Source organism: Mustela nigripes, chromosome 15 (genome assembly GCF_022355385.1).
Source record: "Mustela nigripes isolate SB6536 chromosome 15, MUSNIG.SB6536, whole genome shotgun sequence".
Lineage (NCBI taxonomy): Eukaryota > Metazoa > Chordata > Mammalia > Carnivora > Mustelidae > Mustela > Mustela nigripes.
In genome coordinates, this window is record NC_081571.1 from 9787927 (window position 1) to 9809825 (window position 21899).

The 21899-nt window shown below is 41.5% G+C and overlaps 1 protein-coding gene across 1 annotated transcript in view; it reads right to left on the reverse strand.

Annotated features, from left to right (window-relative positions):
• Positions 1–6047: 6047 nt before the first annotated feature.
• Positions 6048–21899, reverse strand: part of LNX2 (ligand of numb-protein X 2) — an 85332-nt gene continuing 69480 nt past the window's right edge. Inside the window, exons 6-11 of the mRNA XM_059378235.1 lie at positions 21648–21894; positions 18090–18230; positions 14508–14685; positions 13215–13446; positions 10173–10331; positions 6048–8383 (exon numbers count right to left, since the gene is read on the reverse strand). Coding sequence (XP_059234218.1) covers positions 8248–8383; positions 10173–10331; positions 13215–13446; positions 14508–14685; positions 18090–18230; positions 21648–21894 — 1093 coding nt within the window. The 3' untranslated portion in view covers positions 6048–8247. The remainder of the gene's footprint in view (positions 8384–10172; positions 10332–13214; positions 13447–14507; positions 14686–18089; positions 18231–21647; positions 21895–21899) is intronic.

Here is a 21899-nt window from a genome sequence, read left to right on the forward strand (position 1 = left end):
CATGGACCAGCTCCGTTGTTTGAGCCTCACTGATTTTGGTCCTGTGTAAGCCTTTTGTTTTGTTTTTTAAGTTAACTGTGCCTGATGTGGGCCTCGAACTTATAACCCTGAGATCAAGGATCCTAGTGCCTGAGGAAGCCAGGTGCCCCTTTGATCCTCTTTAAAGGTTTTAGGCTGATCACTATTGAAGTGAACTTGGTCATTTCCACATGCTGTACGGAGCTATATTACATTACGCTGAATGACCATGTAACTCCCCAGGTTTTGGTAGCCTGTCACCACAGAGGTCACCCCCATGACAGTGCTGAGTGGATCTTCAGATTGGAGACTGAAATCCTATATGTGGTCTTTGATGACCCAGAGTCCCTCCACCATCGGCCTTCTCCCTCCCTGGGATGACATGCACCTCTGATGCCATCAGCACAAGAGGAAAGATGACAAGGAAATACACACAGGAGGGTGTTTCCAGCCAGGCCTCAAGGTACACTTTGACACTCAATCTTTTATGTATTGTTTTAGAATTTTATTTCTTTATTAGAGGGAAAAGAGCACAAGCAGGGGGAGGGGTAGAAGGAGGAGAACCAGAGAGATGCTGATCTGAGGAGGACAGAGGGTGGCTGATATAGACCTGTGCAGGGAACAGCCGAGGCCGCCCAGAGCTAGCCTGCGTCATCTGGTGGGCCGGGAGTAAGGAGTGGCCTTAGATCCCTGTGCCCATGACCTGCTATCAGGGGAGACTCTCTAGGGATTGCTTCCTGGACTCAGAGAACATTGAACGGTGGGGAAGTTTTCCTTGATTTAGGAGCGATGCAAAAGTCAATCATGGGGTTGATACTTTCTCTTCTTGGACCGACAGCCCCAGCCCCAGAAGAAGATGCTGAACCACCTCAAGAGCTACCTCCAGCTCCCACTGTGGTGCCTGCGGCAGCTCCAGAGGCCAAGGGGCCTGGGTGGGAACCAGTTGTGCGGGTGATCTGGCTGTGGAAACAGCTGAGGGGAGGCACCTGCCTGAAGGAGCCTACTGCAAAGTTTCTATGGACAACCAGGTGCATGATTGAAAGACTTAGGGGTCTACCCCTGTGGGGGACATTCCTGGCTTACAAGTGTTCAAGCGGTGAAGTGGGGCGATATCCCAGGTGTGACAGCATGATCTCAGGATCCCGGGGGTCCCCAGAGGACAAGCCATAGCCAGAGGCTTGCTTCGACCATCGAGGAGGGAAAGGGGCATAGAAGGGAGGGGGCAGCTCTGCAAAAGTACTCTGGGGTGTCGCTTCCCTGGGAGGGTCTCAGGCATGAGTATGGGACTCAACACTTCCTGGGACCTTGGACATTCTTGCAGAGCTGTGGGTGAGACAAGATTTCCTAATAAAATATTGGTGCAGTAAGGATGTCCTTTATCTATCTATCTATCTATTTATTTATTTATTATTTTAAAATTTTATTTATTTGATTTTATTTGTTTTTTAAGATTTTTATTTATTTATTTGACAGAAATCACAAGTAGGCAGAGAGAGAGAGGAGGAAGCATGCTCCCTGCTGAGCAGAAAGCCCGACATGGGGTTCAATCCCAGAACCCTGGGATCATGACCTGAGCTGAAGACAGAGGCTTTAACCCACTAAGCCACCCAGGCTCCTCAGATATCCTTTATTTTTAAAAGCTGTCGTTCTATGTCAGAGTCTAAGCGGTCGATGTTTCCAGCATGACCTCTCTTCAACGACTGGCTAGTTTGGGGAAATTCAAGAAGGGTCCTTGCTGAATTCATCCTTAAAACTGAGAACTTTTGAGGAACAAGGCAGGGACTGGAAGTAGTTTGCAAAACAGCCCAATTTCAAAGCATGATGTGCAGTGAGTGACTACAGTTCCGACAGAAATCTCTGAGAGCTCTGCACGCAGCCACGCTTCTCCTGGCTGGAGGCATGCCTTCTGCTGTGGGCAGGGAGGTGCCAGTCTTCCACAGCTTGTCTTTTACTCCCTTGTGTTTCATTTCAGCACCTCTTACGTTGGGTACTTTCCAGCCAGTAGGCACTGCGCCTACGAGTTCAAGTTTACTTCTAAAGAGCTTTTGTGTTGCCATAGAAATTAATTGCTAGCATAGTTCAAGGGAGTAGATTTACACTGTAAAATGGCAAGGGCTTTCTAATAAGGACCCTGAGGAGTTGAAACCTTTCCTCCAGCAGGCAGGGGAGAGAGATTTCAGAGAAGGAGCTCGCTTCATGACTTCCTTGCTAGTTTCTGGGCGGCTAAGCTGCAGGGTTTTATCACTGGATATGGACCAATGGAAGAAGGCATCAATTACGAAGATGAAATCAGGCGTTATAAAGAGGTGATTCAGAGCTTGGGTGTCCCGCACACAGTAGACAATAGGTGGACTCCAATTTAAATGGCCACATGGGAGAGAGAACTACGGATCATTAGAATGAATAGGTCTGAGGGCTCCAAAAGTATTTAAGGCAACTTGGAAACTGTATACTTCAGATGCAGCTTTAATACCCTACTCTTTCTTTTCTTTTCTTTTTTTTTTGACAGAGAGCGGGATCACAAGAAGTAGGCAGAGGAGCAGACAGAGAGAGAGAGGGGAAAGCAGGCTCCCCTCTGAGCAGAGAGCCCATGTGGACCCTGAGATTTTGCCTTGAGCTGAAGGCAGAGGCTCCACCCACTGAGCCACCTAGGCGCCCCACCCTACTCTCACTTTTTAAATGTTGATTTAAAATACTCCTTCCTTATATACAATGCCAAGGTAACTGCAACTCCGTTTAAGCTTTCAAATTCCCAATTAGTTAGGTCTGAATTAATGGGACTTTGGTGTACTATCACGTGGGTGCTTTAAGCAGGATTAACAGCCTGGAGTGCCCTTAGCAGATGAAATGTAGGTTTGTTAACTTCAAATTTAAACCATCGACTTAGCTCAGGCTTCAAACACTTGAGGAATCATAAAGCCACAGCCTATTTCACTGTACAGAAGAATGGAAACCAAGTCTGGAAGTTACATACAGAATAGCATCTGCAGACCGCATTGTCTTTTTCGTGAGAAAGGGCTGTAGCTAGTTTGGAGTGTGAGGACTCCAACCTGCTCACATGGCACAGTATCTTGAGAGAACAAACCCTCTAAATTCTCTGGATTCCCTTCTTTCCACCCACAAGGCCTCCCTAAGGCAGCACCAGAGAACTCTTCGTTTCACTGACCGGCTCCAGAATGAATGGAGCGTGTAATTCCCCACACCTATGCAGGCTGTGCACAGTGACTTCTATCCGGGGCGATAGCGTAGAGGGAAGAGCAAGCAAGTTTACTGTGGAGAAACGTGACACACACTCTATCAGGCCAGGTGGACAAGGTCAACGCCAACAGCCACAGGTCGTGCTGACAGTAGGCAGCCTCGCTGTCACATGAGGACAATGGCACTCGACCTGCAAATTCATCACCCCGGTCTAATTAATATCTAATTAAGAGGGGGGAAAAGCAGACAGATTCCAATAGAGGACATCCTACAACACCCCCGACCAGTGCTCGCCATTGTCAAGGTCCTCCTAAGCAAGGGAAGTCTGAGAAAATGGCCCCAGCAAGAGGAGCCCAAGGAGGCATAATGAGATGTAATGTGGCAGCCTGGAGGGGGTTCTGGGACAGACACACAAGGGACACCAGGCTGACATTCTCCCTCTGGAATGCCCAGGCTCTTCAGAAGGTAGAGAATCTGATATTTAATGTTCGGCTTTATTTTATTTATTTTTAAAAATATTTATTTATTTGGCAGAGAGAAATACAGTGAGAGAGGGAAGGAACACTGGCGGGGGGGAGTGTGAGAGGGAGAAGCAGACTCTCCGCTGAGCAAGGAGCCCAACTAGGGGCTCAATCCCAGGACACTGGGATCATGATCTGAGCCAAAGGTAGACACGTAATGACTGAGTCATCCAGGTGCCCCAAATGTCCAATTTTAAAAACTGCTACAGATAGCGCTAATTAAGCACCTTCCTAGCAAGTTTTTCTTCTTCCTAGTACACATCCATGACCATAAAAGTATAGTTTAACAAAACCTTTTATTTATTTATTTAAAGATTTTATTTATTTGACACACAGAGATCACAAGTAGGCAGAGAGGCAGGCAGAGAGAGGAAGGGAAGCAGGCTCCCCGCTGAGCAGAGAGCCTAATGTGGGGCATCCCAGGAAGCTGGGATCATGACCTGAGCCGAAGGCAGAGGCCTTAATCCTCTGAGCACCCAGGTGCCCCTAACAAAAACTTTTAAAAGAAAGAAAAAAAAAAGTGGCTAGCCCAGGGAGGTTTGTAAAGATTTCCCTCCCCAAAAGAGGTAATGCCACTGAAGCCAAGTCAGCCTGAGTAGGCACAGGTGTGATGGCGGTTCTTAAATGAGGCAAGCAGTGGGAAGAAGCGAGGGGAGTGGTGGGCAGGAAGGGGGACTGGCGAGGGGGACAGATCATGAAGGGGCTTTTCTGCAACCCCAAGATCCCTAAACAGGGAAATGAACAGAACAATGACCAAAGTTAGGGTTTAGGAAATTTGCCGAACGGAATTCAGACTGAGGGGCACCTGGGTGAGCGGCTGCCTCGGTTTGGGTCATGAGCTCAGGGTCCTCGGATCAAGTCCCACATTGGGCCCTCTGCTCAGTGGGGAGTCTGCTTCTACTCCTCCCTTGTGTTCTCTCTCAAATAATAATAAAAAATCTTTAAAAAGAATGAGTTCACACAGAGAAAGAGTGGAGGTAGGTAAGCACATGAGAAAACTCAGAAGTCCGGGTGCAGAAGTGAGTCCTGCGGACTGCAGGAGCCGCAGCGCTGGGGCCTGAGCAGCCCTCAGAATTGCAAGGTGGCATCTGACGGGACTTACGGCGCTGAGGGTGCTTAGGTCAAAGCCATGTAAAGGTAAATGAGGCCTGCAGAGCTCCACCCTCACAGGGAGGGTGATTCTCTCCAAAGTGTGGAGTATGGACAGGCCGGGCCGGAGAAAGCTGGCAGGGCGGCGCTCCAGCTATGCCTCCCAATATGAGGCACAAGGGCCACGCACCGAAGGGCTACGACAGGCGCGTGTGTGGAAAGACCTGAGTGTGTGGGTAGCCCGCTGGAGACACAGGAGGCAGATGGCACCCTGGAGCCACCCAGAAGATGGCTGAGGGATTGGACCATATAGGCCTTGGTCGGAACTTAAATTTGCTAGGAAATCAGGAACAACGTTCTTCAATTAAAATTGGTTATGGACATTGGGGAGGATATGTGCTATGGTGAGTGCTGTAAGTGTGTAAACCTGGCGGTTCACAGACCTGTACCCCTAGGGATAAAAATACATTATATGTTTATAAAATTTTTTTAAAAAATTAAAATAAAATTAGATTCTACTTTGAAAAAAAAATTATTTTCTTTAAAGCAGAGAATGACCAAAGCCCTCGGAGGACCAGGCAGAGCAACCCCAAGGTCAGGCCTGCCTGGCCTGCTCAGTGCTGTGCGCGTGAAGCTCTGAAGAGGGCTCGTCACAAGGAGACATTTCTTTTTTCCTTTCTTTTTACCATGTCTGCGTGAGAAGGTGGATGCTAGCCGAACGTCCTGTGGTGACCATTTCACAATGTGTATAAATGAGACCATCATGCTGTATGCCTCACACTTATAGTTATGTGTGTCAATTATTTCTCAATAAAACTGGAAAATAGGCATAGAAAAAGACAGGCAGGAAATCCACCAAAAAAAAAAAAAAAAAAAGAAAAAAAAAGAAAAACAACAACAACAAAAAAAACCCCAACAACTCTACTTTATATTAGCCCATATACCCAAGTTATTAGCACTTCGACACGTGGCTTGGTCGCATTTCCAGTATTCAGTGACCCCACATATTGAACAACATGGTCTAGAGGGAGTGTGTGGACAAAATTTTCAATAATCAGCAGGGATCATATGTGTTGTGCCTACAGGAGGAAGGATCAGAAGACGAACTTGTGATCCTGAGGTGTAAAGCTTGGGACACCGTACTGGGGACAGCGGGGCCATGAACAAAGATTGCGTACAGAGTCAATGTCTGCTGCTCAAGAAAAGAGATGGTGCCACTAGTATGGAAAGGATGACTTTTATTTCCATCCTAAATAATCACACCATTATTAAAACACATTTGAAAAATCCTGAAATAATTTAAACTGAAGGCACAGAACAAATCAAAATATTTGAACTATTTACGCTTAAGATGAGAAAATTCAAATATTTCAACAGTAACAATAAATTATGAACAAGTTTCCATCACCAAATATCATTCTGACCAAAAACTATCATGTTTTATAATAAAACCAAATGAGTTAGCTTAAGCTGAGTCTGAGATTTCCATGATAAAAATAATGTCAAAAAAAGTGTCTTCTTCAAAATACTAATTATATCCCCAGGTTCAATGTAAGTATTTTACATATAACAAAGTAGCCATTAGGATATTTGTTGGTGGATGGCCATGCCCCAAAAAATGACACATTCTTACAAAATGTTTAAAAAAATAGCAAAGTAGGATATAAAATTCTATTTGGGGAGCAGGAAAAACAAACAAACAAACAAACAAACTTGTTCCGTGTCAATTAGAATATCAAAGCATTTCAATACCAAATTGCTTCAAAAGCCAATCATCACATAACAGTAATATACTGTATGGGGCATCCCACTGTATCTCGGTTATATGTTGACCATACAGTGTAGCTAAGGGGTTGAACAAATCAGTAGCAATTACAGTTGCCACTTCTTATTCACAAGGGATAGTTTAAAACAAACTCACTAAAAAACTAATAGGAATAATCAGTGACATGCTAGAGACATAATAAAACCTAGCAATGCAATTGCTAGTTTGAAAACAAAGTGGTCATGCTTCATAATATACTGTAGTATTTTTGAAATACATTCTGTGATAATCAATACCATTTACGACAGAGGTCACTTGTAAATGAGCTCAGATTCTGAACTAGGTTTCTAAGTGAACTCTTTTCAAGTATGCATAATATTAAGAAAGTACGGAAACTCTGATCTCACTTGCTTCTTTATGCGTTCTTCCAAGGGACAATCAGTGGAATGAAGGACTAACAAAACGGGCTGGTTGTAGTTTTCAAAAACATTTAGAAAAATAAGAAATAGCCTAGTGACCAAGAAATGACTGAAAGATATTAACATCTAAAACCTACTATTTTAGATAAAAATCCAGGACTCTTCAGTCTTTTTCTTGAAATAATTAAGTTCACAAGAAATAATGGGGAAAAAATAAGGACTTCTAGAACACTGAAGGCTCTTCTTGGAATGAAATACAAAAGGTCTACCTTCTCCTACACTGAGCTGCAATATAGTTGAAGGTGTGTGGAATAGCAACACGGCTTGATCTTTAGTTTAACTGCATAAATCACAAAAAAGCACGTCCAGCCAAGACTGCTGATAAGTATAATACAAACTCTAGAAAATGAATTTTAGCAAAAACGGCTTCAAAATTTCCCTGCATAACAAAACATTCCTTTGGAAAGGAATATTTAATGCTTTTGGAATTCTGCAATAAGTGTGACTTTTACCATCTCCAGCACTAAATTATAATTACCTCCCAAACGCCTTTGTCAATGGAAAACATGATCTTTGATTATCTAGTATTCTAATTAATGGTACATTATTTTTTGAAAAGCTCTTTAGTAGTATCAGACTTCTGTCTTCATCATCTACGAGTACTAAGAGATTAAAGGAGAAGTCAAACAAGTCAGAAAAATCATTTTATAAACAGTGAGAAGTTTTGAAATGTTGGCACTGACGGGGGGAGGGGGAATGGGGAAGGGCTGCTAGCTTCACGGAAGATGTCTGTACCCATTTGTGGCACTGGCTGCAACAGGGGCAGTGAATGCCACCACTGCGGAGTGCAACGGCCCCAGCACTGGGGTGTGGAACTCATCCTATGACTCGGTTAGGGGAAACAAAGGACTGCCCCAAGTTCTCTAATCCAGCTGGCTCAGTCGCCATCTGCACACACTTCTTGTGTTATAGTAGGTCCCATTCTGACAACAGAGAGTCCCAGTTTTGAAAATATGAACTTACGAGGCTTAGTGGAAGACTGTTCCCAAGCTAAAAGAAACGTGCCTAACTTGAAGAAAACCCTTCTACTAATAACAACAGGACAATCTCAGTGTTTTGGGTCCTGCAAATACCAGCTGTGCCTGTGGCTTCCAACTGGAAACACAATCCAACAAAAGGAGTTTCTTCCCAAAGCCTTCAAAAGGAAGACAGTCAGATTCAAAACTGATTTCAAAACCTACACCAGGCTTCCAGGCCAGCAAATAACTGTCAGAGTGACTTTGTTCCGCTGCTCCTTCAACATGGGCACTAGTGCAGAATGGCTCATGCCCACGGTTGACAGGCCGTTGACTGCTACGATCATGTCTCCACATCTGGACAAAGACAAACAGAAACGGGCCGTTAACTATTTCCATGGCTTAAGAAAACATTATCCTAAGGGAGATCTGCTTGGCATGAAATTCATAGTTTCACTTAACCATTAGCCATCAATGGTGAGGCTATGTTTTCTGCTTTGCAAGAAGTCTGGGGCAATTTTTAACCCTATACTGGCCTTCCATTGCAATCAGGGCGACCCCTGGCCAAGTAGTTAGAACTGCTCGGTGATTTTGAGGGCAAGCAGAATAATTCAAGAAAGCTTGAGCAAAATGTAATGAGAATAAATGTGCTGCTTCTTTAAGGAATACTAAATAAGGCATTTGGACGGGGCTGCTTATTATTTTGACTGTTCTTTGCTCATTCTTAGAGCTCGTACATTTGAGGGCTCAATTACATTGAGCCTCTTTCAGCGGCTGACGCCTGCTGTCCTCTGACAGGACTATCGCAGATGCATGATCAATCTGAAGGCCCTTCTATCCTTCAGCATTATTTGCTCTTTAGTTTGTAACAGCAATATGCTATTTTATTGTTACCTACTTCAACAGTTTTGGAAGTAGGTGGAATGCAAATTATAAACTAATTAACTGAGACCCAGAATGCTTGAGGGACTTAGCTAAGAGAATGGTTAATTCATCTCTCCCCCTCCTCTTTCCACCTAAAATACTGATATTTTCACCCATCTCTGTCAATATAAGGAGCAAACTGACCCTGGTCAACTTTTCACGAGACTCTCTGGATGGCACTCTGATCAGTATACACTCTCCATTCATGTGGCACTCGAAGATGTCAACATTTACTTTTTAAGAACTGGCTCTTCCATCAAAAAGCTAAGCTCTAAGACCCTACACGAATCCATTTCCTCTCAGTTTGTAGAATCTCTTAATCTAACACTCTTTCTTCTCCCAGGGCCTGAGCTTTGATAAAGGAAAGAGGCTGCATGAGGCTGGCTGAGGACTTTCTGCCCAGCAGAGGGGTGAAGAGCCCAGGCTCTGGAGAGAGAGTCCTGGGTGTGAACCTCCATCAACCATTTCCAGCTACTTGACTGTGGGCAAATTTCTTAATCTTTCTAAGACTTAGTTATCTCATGCATCAGACAGGAATAACAATGACAACACTTACCTTACAGGGCTATTAAGATTCAATACTACAATCCCAAGCACTTAGCACTGTGCCTGGCACCTCTCACATTCATTCATCAAATATTTACTGAGACCTTACTCTGAACACAAGGCACTGTTACGGCGGCCGCCAGGAATGTACAGTAAATGCAACAGGCCCCCCACCCCCACCCTTTCACGGAGTTTGCATAAATATCGTGTTAGGTAGACATAACTGCTGCAGAGGAAAAATAGAGCAGAGTCATCTAATGACAGGACAGGACTCAAGGGGTGTGTGTGGAATGGATGCTCAGAGCCAGCTGTCATCTCCATGTGTTGAACTGGATGACTCAGGTCTGGTCCCTGTCATTAGAGTAACAAAACAGAGCTATCAGCGGGGAGATGGTCAAAGTGATGCTTCAGTCGAGATCTGGCTGGTACATGCCCAGTTAGTAAACAAGTATTTCAGTCTCTGTGGGCCACACAGCCTCTGTCACAGTGACTCAACACTGCCACCAGGGCTCACAGGCAGCCACGGAGGGGGTGCAAACAGAAGAATGCAGCCACGTTCCAGGGAGATTCGATTTACAAGAGAGGACAAAGGCTGGGGGTTTGGAGCTGACCTCTGGTTAAGATCGTGTCCATCACAATAAACATGAATCACATTATCTGATCTCCCAAGACTCACTTTAATCTTCCATCATAATAAGCAGGAGTTCCCAAGACGATGGTTTTAATGAAGAAAGGCTGATTGGTGTGGTTCTCTTCATATCCACCAACAATACTAAAGCCCCAACTTCCCAAGTAGCTTCTTCGTAAAACAATATCATGGCAGCTATGAAGGGCACTATCACAAACACAAAAGGTCAAGAAAAAGTTAGTGGGGCGGCTTTTATAGCCTGTTCACCTTTGCTTCATTCCATACTTACCCTTATCGCTGCTGGGAAACAAAAAGGGGCTATTTTATTTCCTTCTGAACACATTATTCTCACAGCCCATTTTCCAGCACAGACTCAGTCCTACGTAGACTGGAATTTGTCCAACACTGTCCCGCCTTCTTTTCCCAAATGAACACACACACACACACACACACACACACAGCTAAACACACCTGGTTACAAGCCACACCACAGAAAGTCGTATAAAATGGCTCTGTGCCTGCGTTTTCTCTCTGCACTGTCAACAATGTCCTCAATTTGGATATCCATCTGTATCTACAGAGTTTGTATCTACAAAAAGGTGGTACACAAGGGATCTAGTCCTGCTAATCTCAGCACTTAAATGAAAGAAAGATAGAAAACGTTCTTTCTTCTTCATCTATGTGAGGAGTTATTTGTTGTTTTTTCCTCTTTCACTTACAATGCACTCATTTTAAGGGAGATTGATTGACAAAATAGAGAACTCAATTTAGAAGACACTAATGAAAATCATCTCTTTTTTTCTCCATACAGCTTTTTTTTTTTTTTTTTAACTTTTTTTTAACCAGGGACTCTGAAATGCTTCAGTTAAAATGCCACTGTCAGTTGGCGGATGTGACATCAGAACTCAATGAATAAAAACTTAAAAATAGAAGAAAACCCCACCTAAGGGATACAGAAAAAATATCTCCTTGTAAGATTGAAGAATCTTTCATTTTTGGATGAAATTGGACCCAGTCATCTAAGGTAAGGTTTCCTGTTTTTAATCTATTAAAAGGACTTCTTAATAAAGCCAATGCTCTAAGCGATATATGAAATGCTAGAACTTTTAATCTGGTCTACTTTCTTAGCTCACCAACAAGAAAAGACTTTTAAATAGTCTTCTGGCATAGAGCAGGGTCCCAGGGTCCCCTGGTATTTTAGAGACGATATAGGTTATTTTCGTTATTCTGAATCTTCTGCAAAAAAAACAACGAAACAGCACAACACAAAACAAATAAACTGTTTTGTCTAGTACACCGCCAGCCAACTGCAGAGAAAGACCCTCCCTTTTGAGAAAGAGCAGAGCTGCTACCCTGTGTGTTGTGCGACCTGCTGGAAGGAGCTGCCGGTACCCACAGAGCAGTGGCCCTCCCAATACCTGGTTGTGTATACCGGTCTGCACATAACACTCGACCCCCAGGAGTCCACAGAATAGTGACCTTGAACTGATAGACACTCTTTCGATACAGGCAGACCCCCAAATAGATTTCATTATCCCGTGTACTGTTCATCTGAAATATTCATTGTTCTTCCTGGTTCATCTGAAAATGCTCCGAACATAAGCAGTAAAGAGCTGACTGCAGAGCTGGCCCGGAACACCAGGTAACAAGAACTAAAGGAGCGCCAGCACGGCCTGGCCACCAGCAGTGGTGTGCGCACGCTGGGCACCTGTGCAGCTGAGGAGACCACTTCTCCCCCACTGGTGTGGGACCGGGCCTTTCTGACATGCTGGGTTTCAAGTGACAGGTCAGTGTATCAGGCTGAGTACTCCAGAGGATAAATGAGTTCCCTCTGCTGGCTGACCCCTCACCATTAGGTAGAACGGCCATGGTTTCATAGCAACCATTCCAATCTATGCCTACAGGGCCTGAGATACAAATTCTGTTACTGTTTCAGGCCTTTTTGGTCTTTTTCACTACCACAAGGACAAGTCAGTAAGTTAGATGATAGACAAATGAATTCCATTCATCCTGGCTTTTTCTGCTATTTTTCACGTGAAAGTACTTTTAAAAATATATATATTTATCACATAGCACTATACAAATGCTAGTTATTACAAATTACATCCAAATGAAGCTAGATAGCTCAGAAACTGGCATTCTTATCATTTATTTTTATTTAAAAAAATCAGTCATTTTCCTACTTGGCTCAGAATCAGAATGTTTCAGCATAGTTCAGTTTTAGGATTCCTCTACACATTGAGAATCTAAAGTGATCTAGAAACAAAGACAGTGATACACATTCTTCCAACTTCAATCGAAGTGTACAACCCTCATCAGGAGGCTGAAACACTTTCATGACCAGACAATGACCAACTACACAATGTCCTGGTGGGTTACAGTCCCGAAGGTGGTGAGAAGACCTACTCTCGGACACCAGTGGTTTGGCTGAAAGAGTCTCTCATGTCCAATGAAAACTGAGTTCTGACATCCTGCCTTTTTAGAGAGAGTTAACAAGATTAAGAAAGGGGTTTTAGAAAAGCTTTTCAAAAGGCCCCACACTTTGACCTGTTTTTTCTGGTGAAAAATGCACACGAAGTCTAAGCATGTACACGTGTGGTAAATGACAGCTTTTCTAAAGCAAGAGCATGAACATCCAAATCTCATGGCTGGTCCACTTGAGAACCTTCTTAATAGTAACGGACAGAAAGGCTTTATTCGTTTTTATAAACAGATACACCAAGTCTTTTTAGCCTAGTTCTTACTATTAAATTTACCTTTGGTTTATTTTTTAAGAATGTTTTAATTTTTTAAAAATTAAAAAATAATTTTTTACAAACTCATGGCCTGGAGATCAAGACATGAGCTGAGATCCAGAGTTGGATGCTTAACCGACTGAGCCACCTAGATGCCCCTTAAACTTATCTTTTAAAATATAATAACCTAAGGAAAAAATACCCTTTTCTTCTATAACTTGATATGCCATTGCCACTTTCATCTCTGACCCGGACCTTCCCCCTCACACCCTGGACGAATGAATTTACTGTGTTCCATACTGAGAAATGTTGTCACTACGATTATTCCATGAAACTGCTGAAACGCTGTCAGTACCTTGGAAGCCCAAGCCACATGACCCACGACGGGGACCAGCTGGAATCATACTCATTCTCGCTGAAGGTGCCTGCCTGCTCTTCGGTAGCCTGGGTTGCCTCCTCCACAATCTGGACTTCAAGTGCTTTCAGGACAACAGCAGAGGATGCTGCGCTGGCTTTTAGCATAGCAACGGCCTCACTGTGGCTTAAATTGGTCAAATCAATGCCATTGATATTCAGCAATATATCACCTGTCCAAAGGAATAAACAAGAAAAATGAGATGAGCTACCAAGTCATTCTCTTCCCTATACATCCTGTTATTTGTAATTTTTTTGACATCTCTGTCTTTCTTATGAAATAGAGGGAAAAATCCAATTCATGGAAAACATTCCAAAACAACTCAAAACTTTAAGATAATTTCATCATATATAGGAAAAAATGTGGCTTGAGGCACTGTGATTCGACTGAAAGTCCAAGTCATTAGACCTCGTTTTGCTAATGTGCAGGACCTGGGCATGTTCATTTCTCTTCTTTGGGCTTCAGTGATTTCTATAGTTCTTTCCTGCTCAAAAATTATTTGATCTGTTGCTCTTAGAAATGATTTTTTAACATATCCTGTTTTAGAGTTACACAGTTTTATAGATAAAGATAGTCCTACAGAGTTTGCTCAGCGTGAATGTATCAGAATACTTAAAGAGAAGAGATCCTTGGGTCTACACAAAGAAATGAAACTTGTGATTTGAGCATCTTTTGCTTAAGGAAGAAAAAAAAGTGCTTGTTGCCCTGCCAAGTAATATAATAAAAAAAAGGGCAACGAGGATTATATAAAAGGTTAGGAAGGAAAAGATGAGTGTTCTATTTTTTAGAGGGTCTTTTCCAACATAAAATAATCCAATGATCTGAATAAACATTAGAAAATAACGGAAGGGCACCTCGGTGGCTCAGTGGGTTAAAGCCTCTGCCTCCATCTCAGGTCATGATCCCAGGGTCCTAGGATCGGGCTCTGCTCAGCAGGAAGCCAGCTTCGCCGCCCCCCCCTACCGCCTGCCTCTCTGCCTACTTGTGATCTCTGTATGTCAAATAAATAAATAAAGTCTTAAAAAAAAAAAACAGAAATATCAAACTACAGCAATTTTCCTTCCCATTAGGCATTTTTCTAACCTTAGAGAGAGGTTTTACACTTTTAAAAGATTTTTAAAAAATCATGTTTAATAGAAAATTTGGGGAATATTTGTTACTTTTTTCAAACATGAGTTGCATGCAGGGAGAAGATGGGAGGAGTTTCACTGTTCCCAGCCCTCCCTATCTTACCTCTCTTGATGCGGCCATCACGTGCCAGACAGCCATGAGGTGGCACACTGGTTACAAAGATGGGCAGTTCACCACTCTTGCTTCCTCTGCCCCCTGCCACTGTCATTCCCAGGGACTCATGTGGTTCCTTCTTTACAGTAATGTGTTTTTCTTGGCATGTAACACACTGGGTAAGATCCTAAAACATGAGAAGAAAATTTATTGGATAATAAATAATACATAGCTGAAGTAAAGTAAGGAAACTGAAGGAAAAAATACCATGGCAATGATAAAGTCAATCAGTTACTGTAGAAATAATACACAGTTCTTCATGGTACAAACATGACACCGAACACTGGGGATCACAATGTCAGACTTTGGACGGCTGTATTTTCATATGACTATGTATGGAACAGAAAAAACTCAGGACTGTTGACATATGGAAGTCAAAATAGGGCCAATTCTACAAAAGTAAATAATGCATTTGAGTTTTAAGATTCTGAAGACAAGCTAATTCATTTTATTTCGCTCTCTCTCCTCTATTCTTTGAAAGAAATGGTGACAGAATAGTACAAAAGTAAAGTGCGGATTTTGTTAACTGCCAGAAAAAAGCTATAGATCTATCTTCTGTTTCTTACTCATGAGAATGCTCGGTCATGAAATGGGTGCAAACTGATCTTCACAACCTTCACGGAAAACTATAAGGATATGAAATAACTGAATTTTTGAAAAAGGTAATGAAGAGAAAAAATTTCCAACAGACTGTGTTCTCAGGAAAAAGCAATTTTTACTGATATTTATTGTTGCTATTTATGGGGACACTCCTAGAAGAAAAGGAAAATTTAAAACATCACCTTTCTTTTTAATTAGAATGCTATAAAAAACAAGGTGTACCTATGCGATATTAATATTAAAACAGCAATAGTAACTAACATTTATTGAAGATTTACTATGTGTAAAGTAAATGGCTTCACATGTATTATTTCATTTTAATGGTTTCATTAAATTTCATTACAATAGTCCTGAGTGTAAATCCTGTGGTTGGCCCCATTTTAGAAACAAGGGAATAGCCTTATTAGAAAGGTCATGTAATATGCTCCAAATTATATAGCTATACAAGATCACACTGGGATTTGAACTGATTTCAAGTTTTAAAAAAAATACACATATACACACATAGTGTATATATATAAACATGTATTCATATGTAGTTGTGTATGTTCATACAGCATGATGCTATATGCATCCACACTACAAAAGGGTGCTATCCCATTAAGTGTAATAATGGAAGCTCCTATCTCAAAAGGTTCCTTAACACATATACTATAAGAGCATAATGTAGATAACAAGTTAACTATTACCACGACTAACAATACCAACAGCAGAAGTAGATGAATTCTTTTGCTAGAACTGTAACATTTCCTTTAGTGACACTGCTTCAGAGCGGACAGGTACAACGTGTCAGTCAAGCCCTGGACCTGCAGGAGTGTCTGCTCTTCTCTGCTCCTGAAACCCACTCTTTGAAATTTTCTTGAGGGCACTACTTAAATAGCCTAGAGTTCCTAGAATGTTGACCTCATAGAAAACCTGTAAATGTCCACAGGTGGTATCGTAGCATATGACATCTATGTTCGCATCCTTCAAAACTGGGCAAGACCCACGTTATTATGAAGACAATCCAGGTAAACTCAGCTGCGAGCACATTTACTTCAACGCTTGTGTCTGTCAGGTATCGAGTCAATTAGAGGTGGTTGTTTTATTCCTCCATATGGCTGAGATGTATGCATTTTAGCCAAACTTCACAGATTACTCTTGGTATACTTCATAGAAACTTCTAAGGGCTTAACACTGTATGAATGTTTATCCAAGCAGCTACGCAGGGGCTTAGTAGTAGAATAATGTGTGCTTTAATTTTTAACAATGATTATCCTCTGAACAGGCTGTTTTGGTGAATTTGTATTTGTTTTCCCTAGGAGACCTTTATTTTTAAAAATTAGGATTTGACATCACAAATGCTGAATGTTAACGGTAAATTGCTAAATTAATGCTTAAAATTACATTTCATGTGGCTGTTTTAACAATCAGGTTTACAGAGCACCTAGAATAAGAATTCAGCATTGCTATTTAAAACACCGCCACTTAAAATTAAGGAATAGGAACCAGTAAAAAGAAAAATATATGTGCCCAAAACAAACAAAAGGACATAAATAGTTCTCTATATGAACGCTGAAATAGTTAAGTAGTTCTTAAAACAGTCTTAAAATTGTAGTGCTGTCTTTGAGCACCCATATTTCAAATTTCTGTAGAATTCATTGATTCAGTTACCACCTTTTCCTTAATTATGATTCTTTAGGAATATGTATATATATGTAACATGTAAAGCAAGGACCAGCGATATGAACAACTCCTATTCAAATTCCTTTTTGAAACAATAACTGCTTTTTGTAGTCATCATTGTGAAAGCAAAATTATAGGTTCCCTTCACACATTCTGTTTTCTGTTCAAAAATAAGAATAAGTTTGTGCTTATAATTTCTTAAAAGTTTTAACTGACCAAAGACCAGTGACAAGTCTATACTTCAGCTCAGAAAACCAGATAAACCTGATGGGCCAAAAATACTTGTGCCTTTACATGAGGCTTTCTGGGGCTCCTGTGACATTACAGAGTTATTCTCTCAAATTGTACTTACATTAAGAAGCCACTTTAAGCTAAACATGCATTTCTCAAGTCATTCTCCTTAAGTAAAATTAAATTGCTTTACTAAATAAAAACTTATTTATTGGTCTACTTAAAAACTATAGGAAGTAAAAACAAACAGACCAAAAACTATAGGAAGTTTCCTATGTGTGATTTTCACACAGTTGGTAAATAGCATCGTTTTAAAAATTCTGGCCTATCACAAGTTGAGTCTGATGAAAGATCAAATGAAGTAAATAATACTGAGAACACAGTAAAGTGCCACTGTTTTTTGATTTCTACTGATTTCTGCATCCAAAGTGAGACAGCATCAGAATTTTTGGCATAGATAAATGACCTAGGAATATATTTTAAAAGCGCTGAAATATGAAAGATGCAGCAAAAAGCTCAACATACGGGAATTTAAAATGATCTGGGGTAGTATTCCTATAAACTGTAACATAGAAAGAATTGCTTTATGTGTTTTGCATGTACCTATCAGAAAGTATGATTTATGCTTCATATTCACATAGAGAATTCTGTTGTTGTAGGCAACCTGCCCAACCGCTAAGTATGGACTTGTTGGTCATTGTCCTTTTTTCAGTTACATAACCACCTGTTACAACTGAATGAGCAAACCAAGATAAATCCCACTTTCAAGCAGGACCAAACAAAGAAGTCTTTCTAGAAGATCAAACACTTCTCATCAATCTGGCAGAGGGACCTTCTTACTAAGAAACCACCCCTACTGGCTGAGGAACAGACTGTACAGGGACTCTCAAGGTAGCCAAACACACATTCCACACCCCCAAACACCTTGTGTTCACCTTTTCCAACAGAGTAACAGCCCTCATTTAAATCTTACCAGTTTGTAACAAGGATTCCCTGAGGGCAGATGAATGAAAACATACAAATTCGAGGCCTCACCTTGTGTGAGCTGGGTCTGTTGTGGTACAGCGGCTGTGCATGGTGCTGGCTGCTACTCTGAGCTCCTGTGTCTCGGAGAGGGTTACCAGGCTGGGATTTCCCCGGCCTAGCAATTGTTAAATCCACCCTCTCGCCACTAGCCTGGAGAAAACACACATATATAACCACCAGTCATTAATGATGCTTCTCACCTAAAAAAATTATAGGGAGGGTAATTTTCAATGCACTTATCATCGCTGTATCAGAGCCTCACCTGAGTGGGGACTCAAGGCCCCTGCTGGGGGTGGGGCAGACGAGGGAGTTCATTTCAGGAGCTAATACTTTAAAACTTCTGCAGGTAAAAGAGCCACACACAGACCTCTTGGGTAAGCCTTCCCTAACCCTGGAAATACCAAGGACATAACCAAAGCAAAGCCTGGGTTCTGATCTCCCCATGATTTCTTGAAGGGTAAGTGTCTTTTTATACTTCCCTCCCCTGCAAAATTGGCCTTGGCACTGAGAGAAAGAGAGCAAAGAAGATAAAAGGACGAACGGATTCAAAACTGGATTACAATCCTTTGTGATTTCTGAAATAAATTCCAAGATGGCTACTTTGAGAGTGATAATCAATGAAACTACGTGTAGCTCTGTTTCCACACACTATAGGTTTGAATCAAAAATAGGGATCAGCTTAAACAGTCCTGAAAAGAATAACAAAGGTCCTGTAAAACAGGATTAGTATTTACATACATTACAAATTGTGTGCGTATATATGTCATATGAGCACTCACACATAAATGTAATTTGAGAGGTGATGACAACCACGTTGAATTTAGAGGTCCATTATCTGTATTTATAGATCTAGATCTGAAACACAGATTCACATCTATTATACTTTTTAAAGCTATTTTATCTTTGCTTTTAACGTACAGGTCTGGTCTACTTGATGCTGATTCTTGGTCATGACTACAACTTTCCAAGTTTACTATCATTTCTATGGGAAAATTTGACAGCCTGCTTTCAAGAAGCTGTAGTGGAAAGTAGAACACTCCTCCCCCATGACTGCAGTCAGTAATGTTAAGAAATCACTCCAGTTTCAGTTCTCAAGTTGGAAAAGGAGTGAAAACCATAATTTTTTTAAAAGATCTTATTTATTTATTTGAGAGCGAAAGCGAGAGAGCAGGGTGGAGGGGCAAAGGAAGAGGGAGAAGCCGACTCCTCGCAGAGCAGAGAGCCCGATGTAGCATCTGAGCCGAAGGCAGATGCTGAACCGCGGAGCCACCACCCAGGTGCCTGAGTGATAACCAATTTTAAGGCCCTATTAAAGTCGTTTACTTATTCAAGTATTTCATTAAACTAGTTTCAGACAATTCTTCAAAATAACTGAAAGAATAACACTTCTCATGTGGCCAGAGTCTGGGGATTTGATCTAACAGGTAAATGCCAAAGTAGAACGCTTACAATCCAGATATTTGAGATTCTGACACTTCCGAGTATTAGATCACACGGTGTGAGGGGTGAGAGGCCCCTCTGTGATCTCATTTCAATATTAAGAACTGTTTGCTTTACTGCCTAACCCTCACCACTACCAAATACTCTATAACCAGTAATTTAGCTTTATGGGAAGACCCCTGCTCATGCAAACCTATTAACAAACAAATCCCTGATCTTTTTTGATTTCTTAAAAGACAAAATTCTGGGTGTGTGATGGAAGTGGACATATAAGCTTTAAACGATGGGCCCACATTTGAGTTTAGGCCAACTGCCTATCTAACACTTCAGGGTTTCAAGCACAAGAAAAGAATTCTGTTTAAGTCAAGATTTTTAGAAATGCAGGATGCCTAAACGACAATACCTGTATTTCATAAAAAAGTGGCATGCCCTTTTGCTGGGAGTATATACTGGTATGCTCTTTCTAGAGGGAAGTTTAGCAAAACGTCTTAAACTTGAAAACAAAACATTAAAGTCTGTTGACAGGGGAGTGTTTACGTAAGTTTTAGCACAACACGTCTACTATACAGCTATATCATGTGCATCTATTTTCAGGGTAAGAAGTCCACAGCATACAGCTGACGTAAAGAAAGGGTGGCATATACAGAAAAATGACGATGTTCTTCAAAACTTTAATGTCACTATCTTATGGACTTTAGGCTGACAGTGATTTGGACTTCCTTCTTCATTTTCTGTATTTTGCCTTCCTTAGTCTCCTTTTCAGACATGGAATACATGTTGTTCTCAGAATCCAACACATTAAGATGTTTTTCACAAAGAAACAACTTGAGCAATACATTATACTTGGTATCATATATAAGTATCTGTATTCAATTTTTTTAAACCTCAAGTCTGGGACAAGAGACCAACGCCTGAATCTCCCTCCTAATGCAAGATGCCTACCGGGTGTGTTCCCAGAGTTATAATGAACCAAACATTTGTGAAAAGGAGTAACTTAAATGGGATTTAAATTTGGGTTTTCTTACACAATAGCTTAAATCTTCATTGTTACTCAATTCTGTTTACTATACACATTTCTCAGTGACTATCAACCCACTTTAACTCCTTAGGCTCGATTATGTTACTGCTTGGCTCCCTTTATGTCAGAGTGTTTTCTTGTGCTTACTTAAAACAAAACAAAACAAAACACCATACACATCTTTGTTTCACCCCTATCACTGTAGGAGATACCGATATCATTAAATGCTCTGGTAGGTTATAGAACCGGAAGGTCTGCTCTGGATGATTTTCTATCTTATTTTTTAAAATAATTTTTAAAGCTGTTTTCTTTTTTTAAAGATTTTGTTTATTATGTATGTATGTATGTATGTATTTATTTATTTATTTATTTGACAGAGAGCAAGAGAAGGAACACAAGCAGGGGGAGTGGGAGAGGGAGAAGCAGATTCCTGGCTGAGCAGAGAGCCCCGATGTGAGACTGGATGTCAGAACCCTGGGATCATGCCTGAGCCTAAGGCAGATGCTTAATGACTGAGCCACCCAGGTGCCCCTCTACTTTACCTATTTTAATGCTTTTATTGAAAATTTTTTTTCTCTAATAATAACCATCTTTACTTCACAGGGATACTGTAAGAACACAAGTTATGATGTGTTTGAAATGCTCTGAATGCTTTATTAAAAGGGCACTACAGAGATAATGAGTTCTTCTCAATAAAAATTGACTTTTCCCACTTGTATGGAGCTGAAGCGGAGAGTGAACGTTACAAGAGCAGGGAAGTCACAACTTTGGAACCACAGCTCCTTCAAGCTTTGCTTGTCTCACCTGTTAAATGTGGACATAAATGTGTTTTTTATGTGTGGGCTTAGGTGGAGCCCATGGAGCAAATGAAAAACCCATGTGAAAATATAGAGCCTTCACTCTATAAAGAGTAAGGCTAAATGTTCACAGGGATACAGTTTTCCGGACAGGATTTTATCTGTAATGATGAAATCATCTCTTGTGCATTTTGAAGGATTTGGGGAGCCATGTTTGATTTCTCCCATGAAATATCAAATATCCCTCAGGTTCTCATGTTACGAAAACATTGACATAAAGGCTGAGCACGTGGAATGAATATCCGCGTGTACCTGAATGATCTGGGCGGCAAGCTCAGGGGTTCCGAGCTTCAGGTCGTGTCCATTGATGGCGAGCACTCGGTCATTGCTGCTCAGCCTTCCATCCTGTGCAGCCAGGCCCCCTTCCAACAGATCAAGGATAAAAACACCTGGTTCATCGGTCCTTCGAACAAGTTTAATGCCAAGTTGTTCACCAGAGTCCCGTTTGTGAAGGACCACGTGGAAGACCTCTTCCCGGGGAGAGCTACTGTCGGGGTGGCTGTA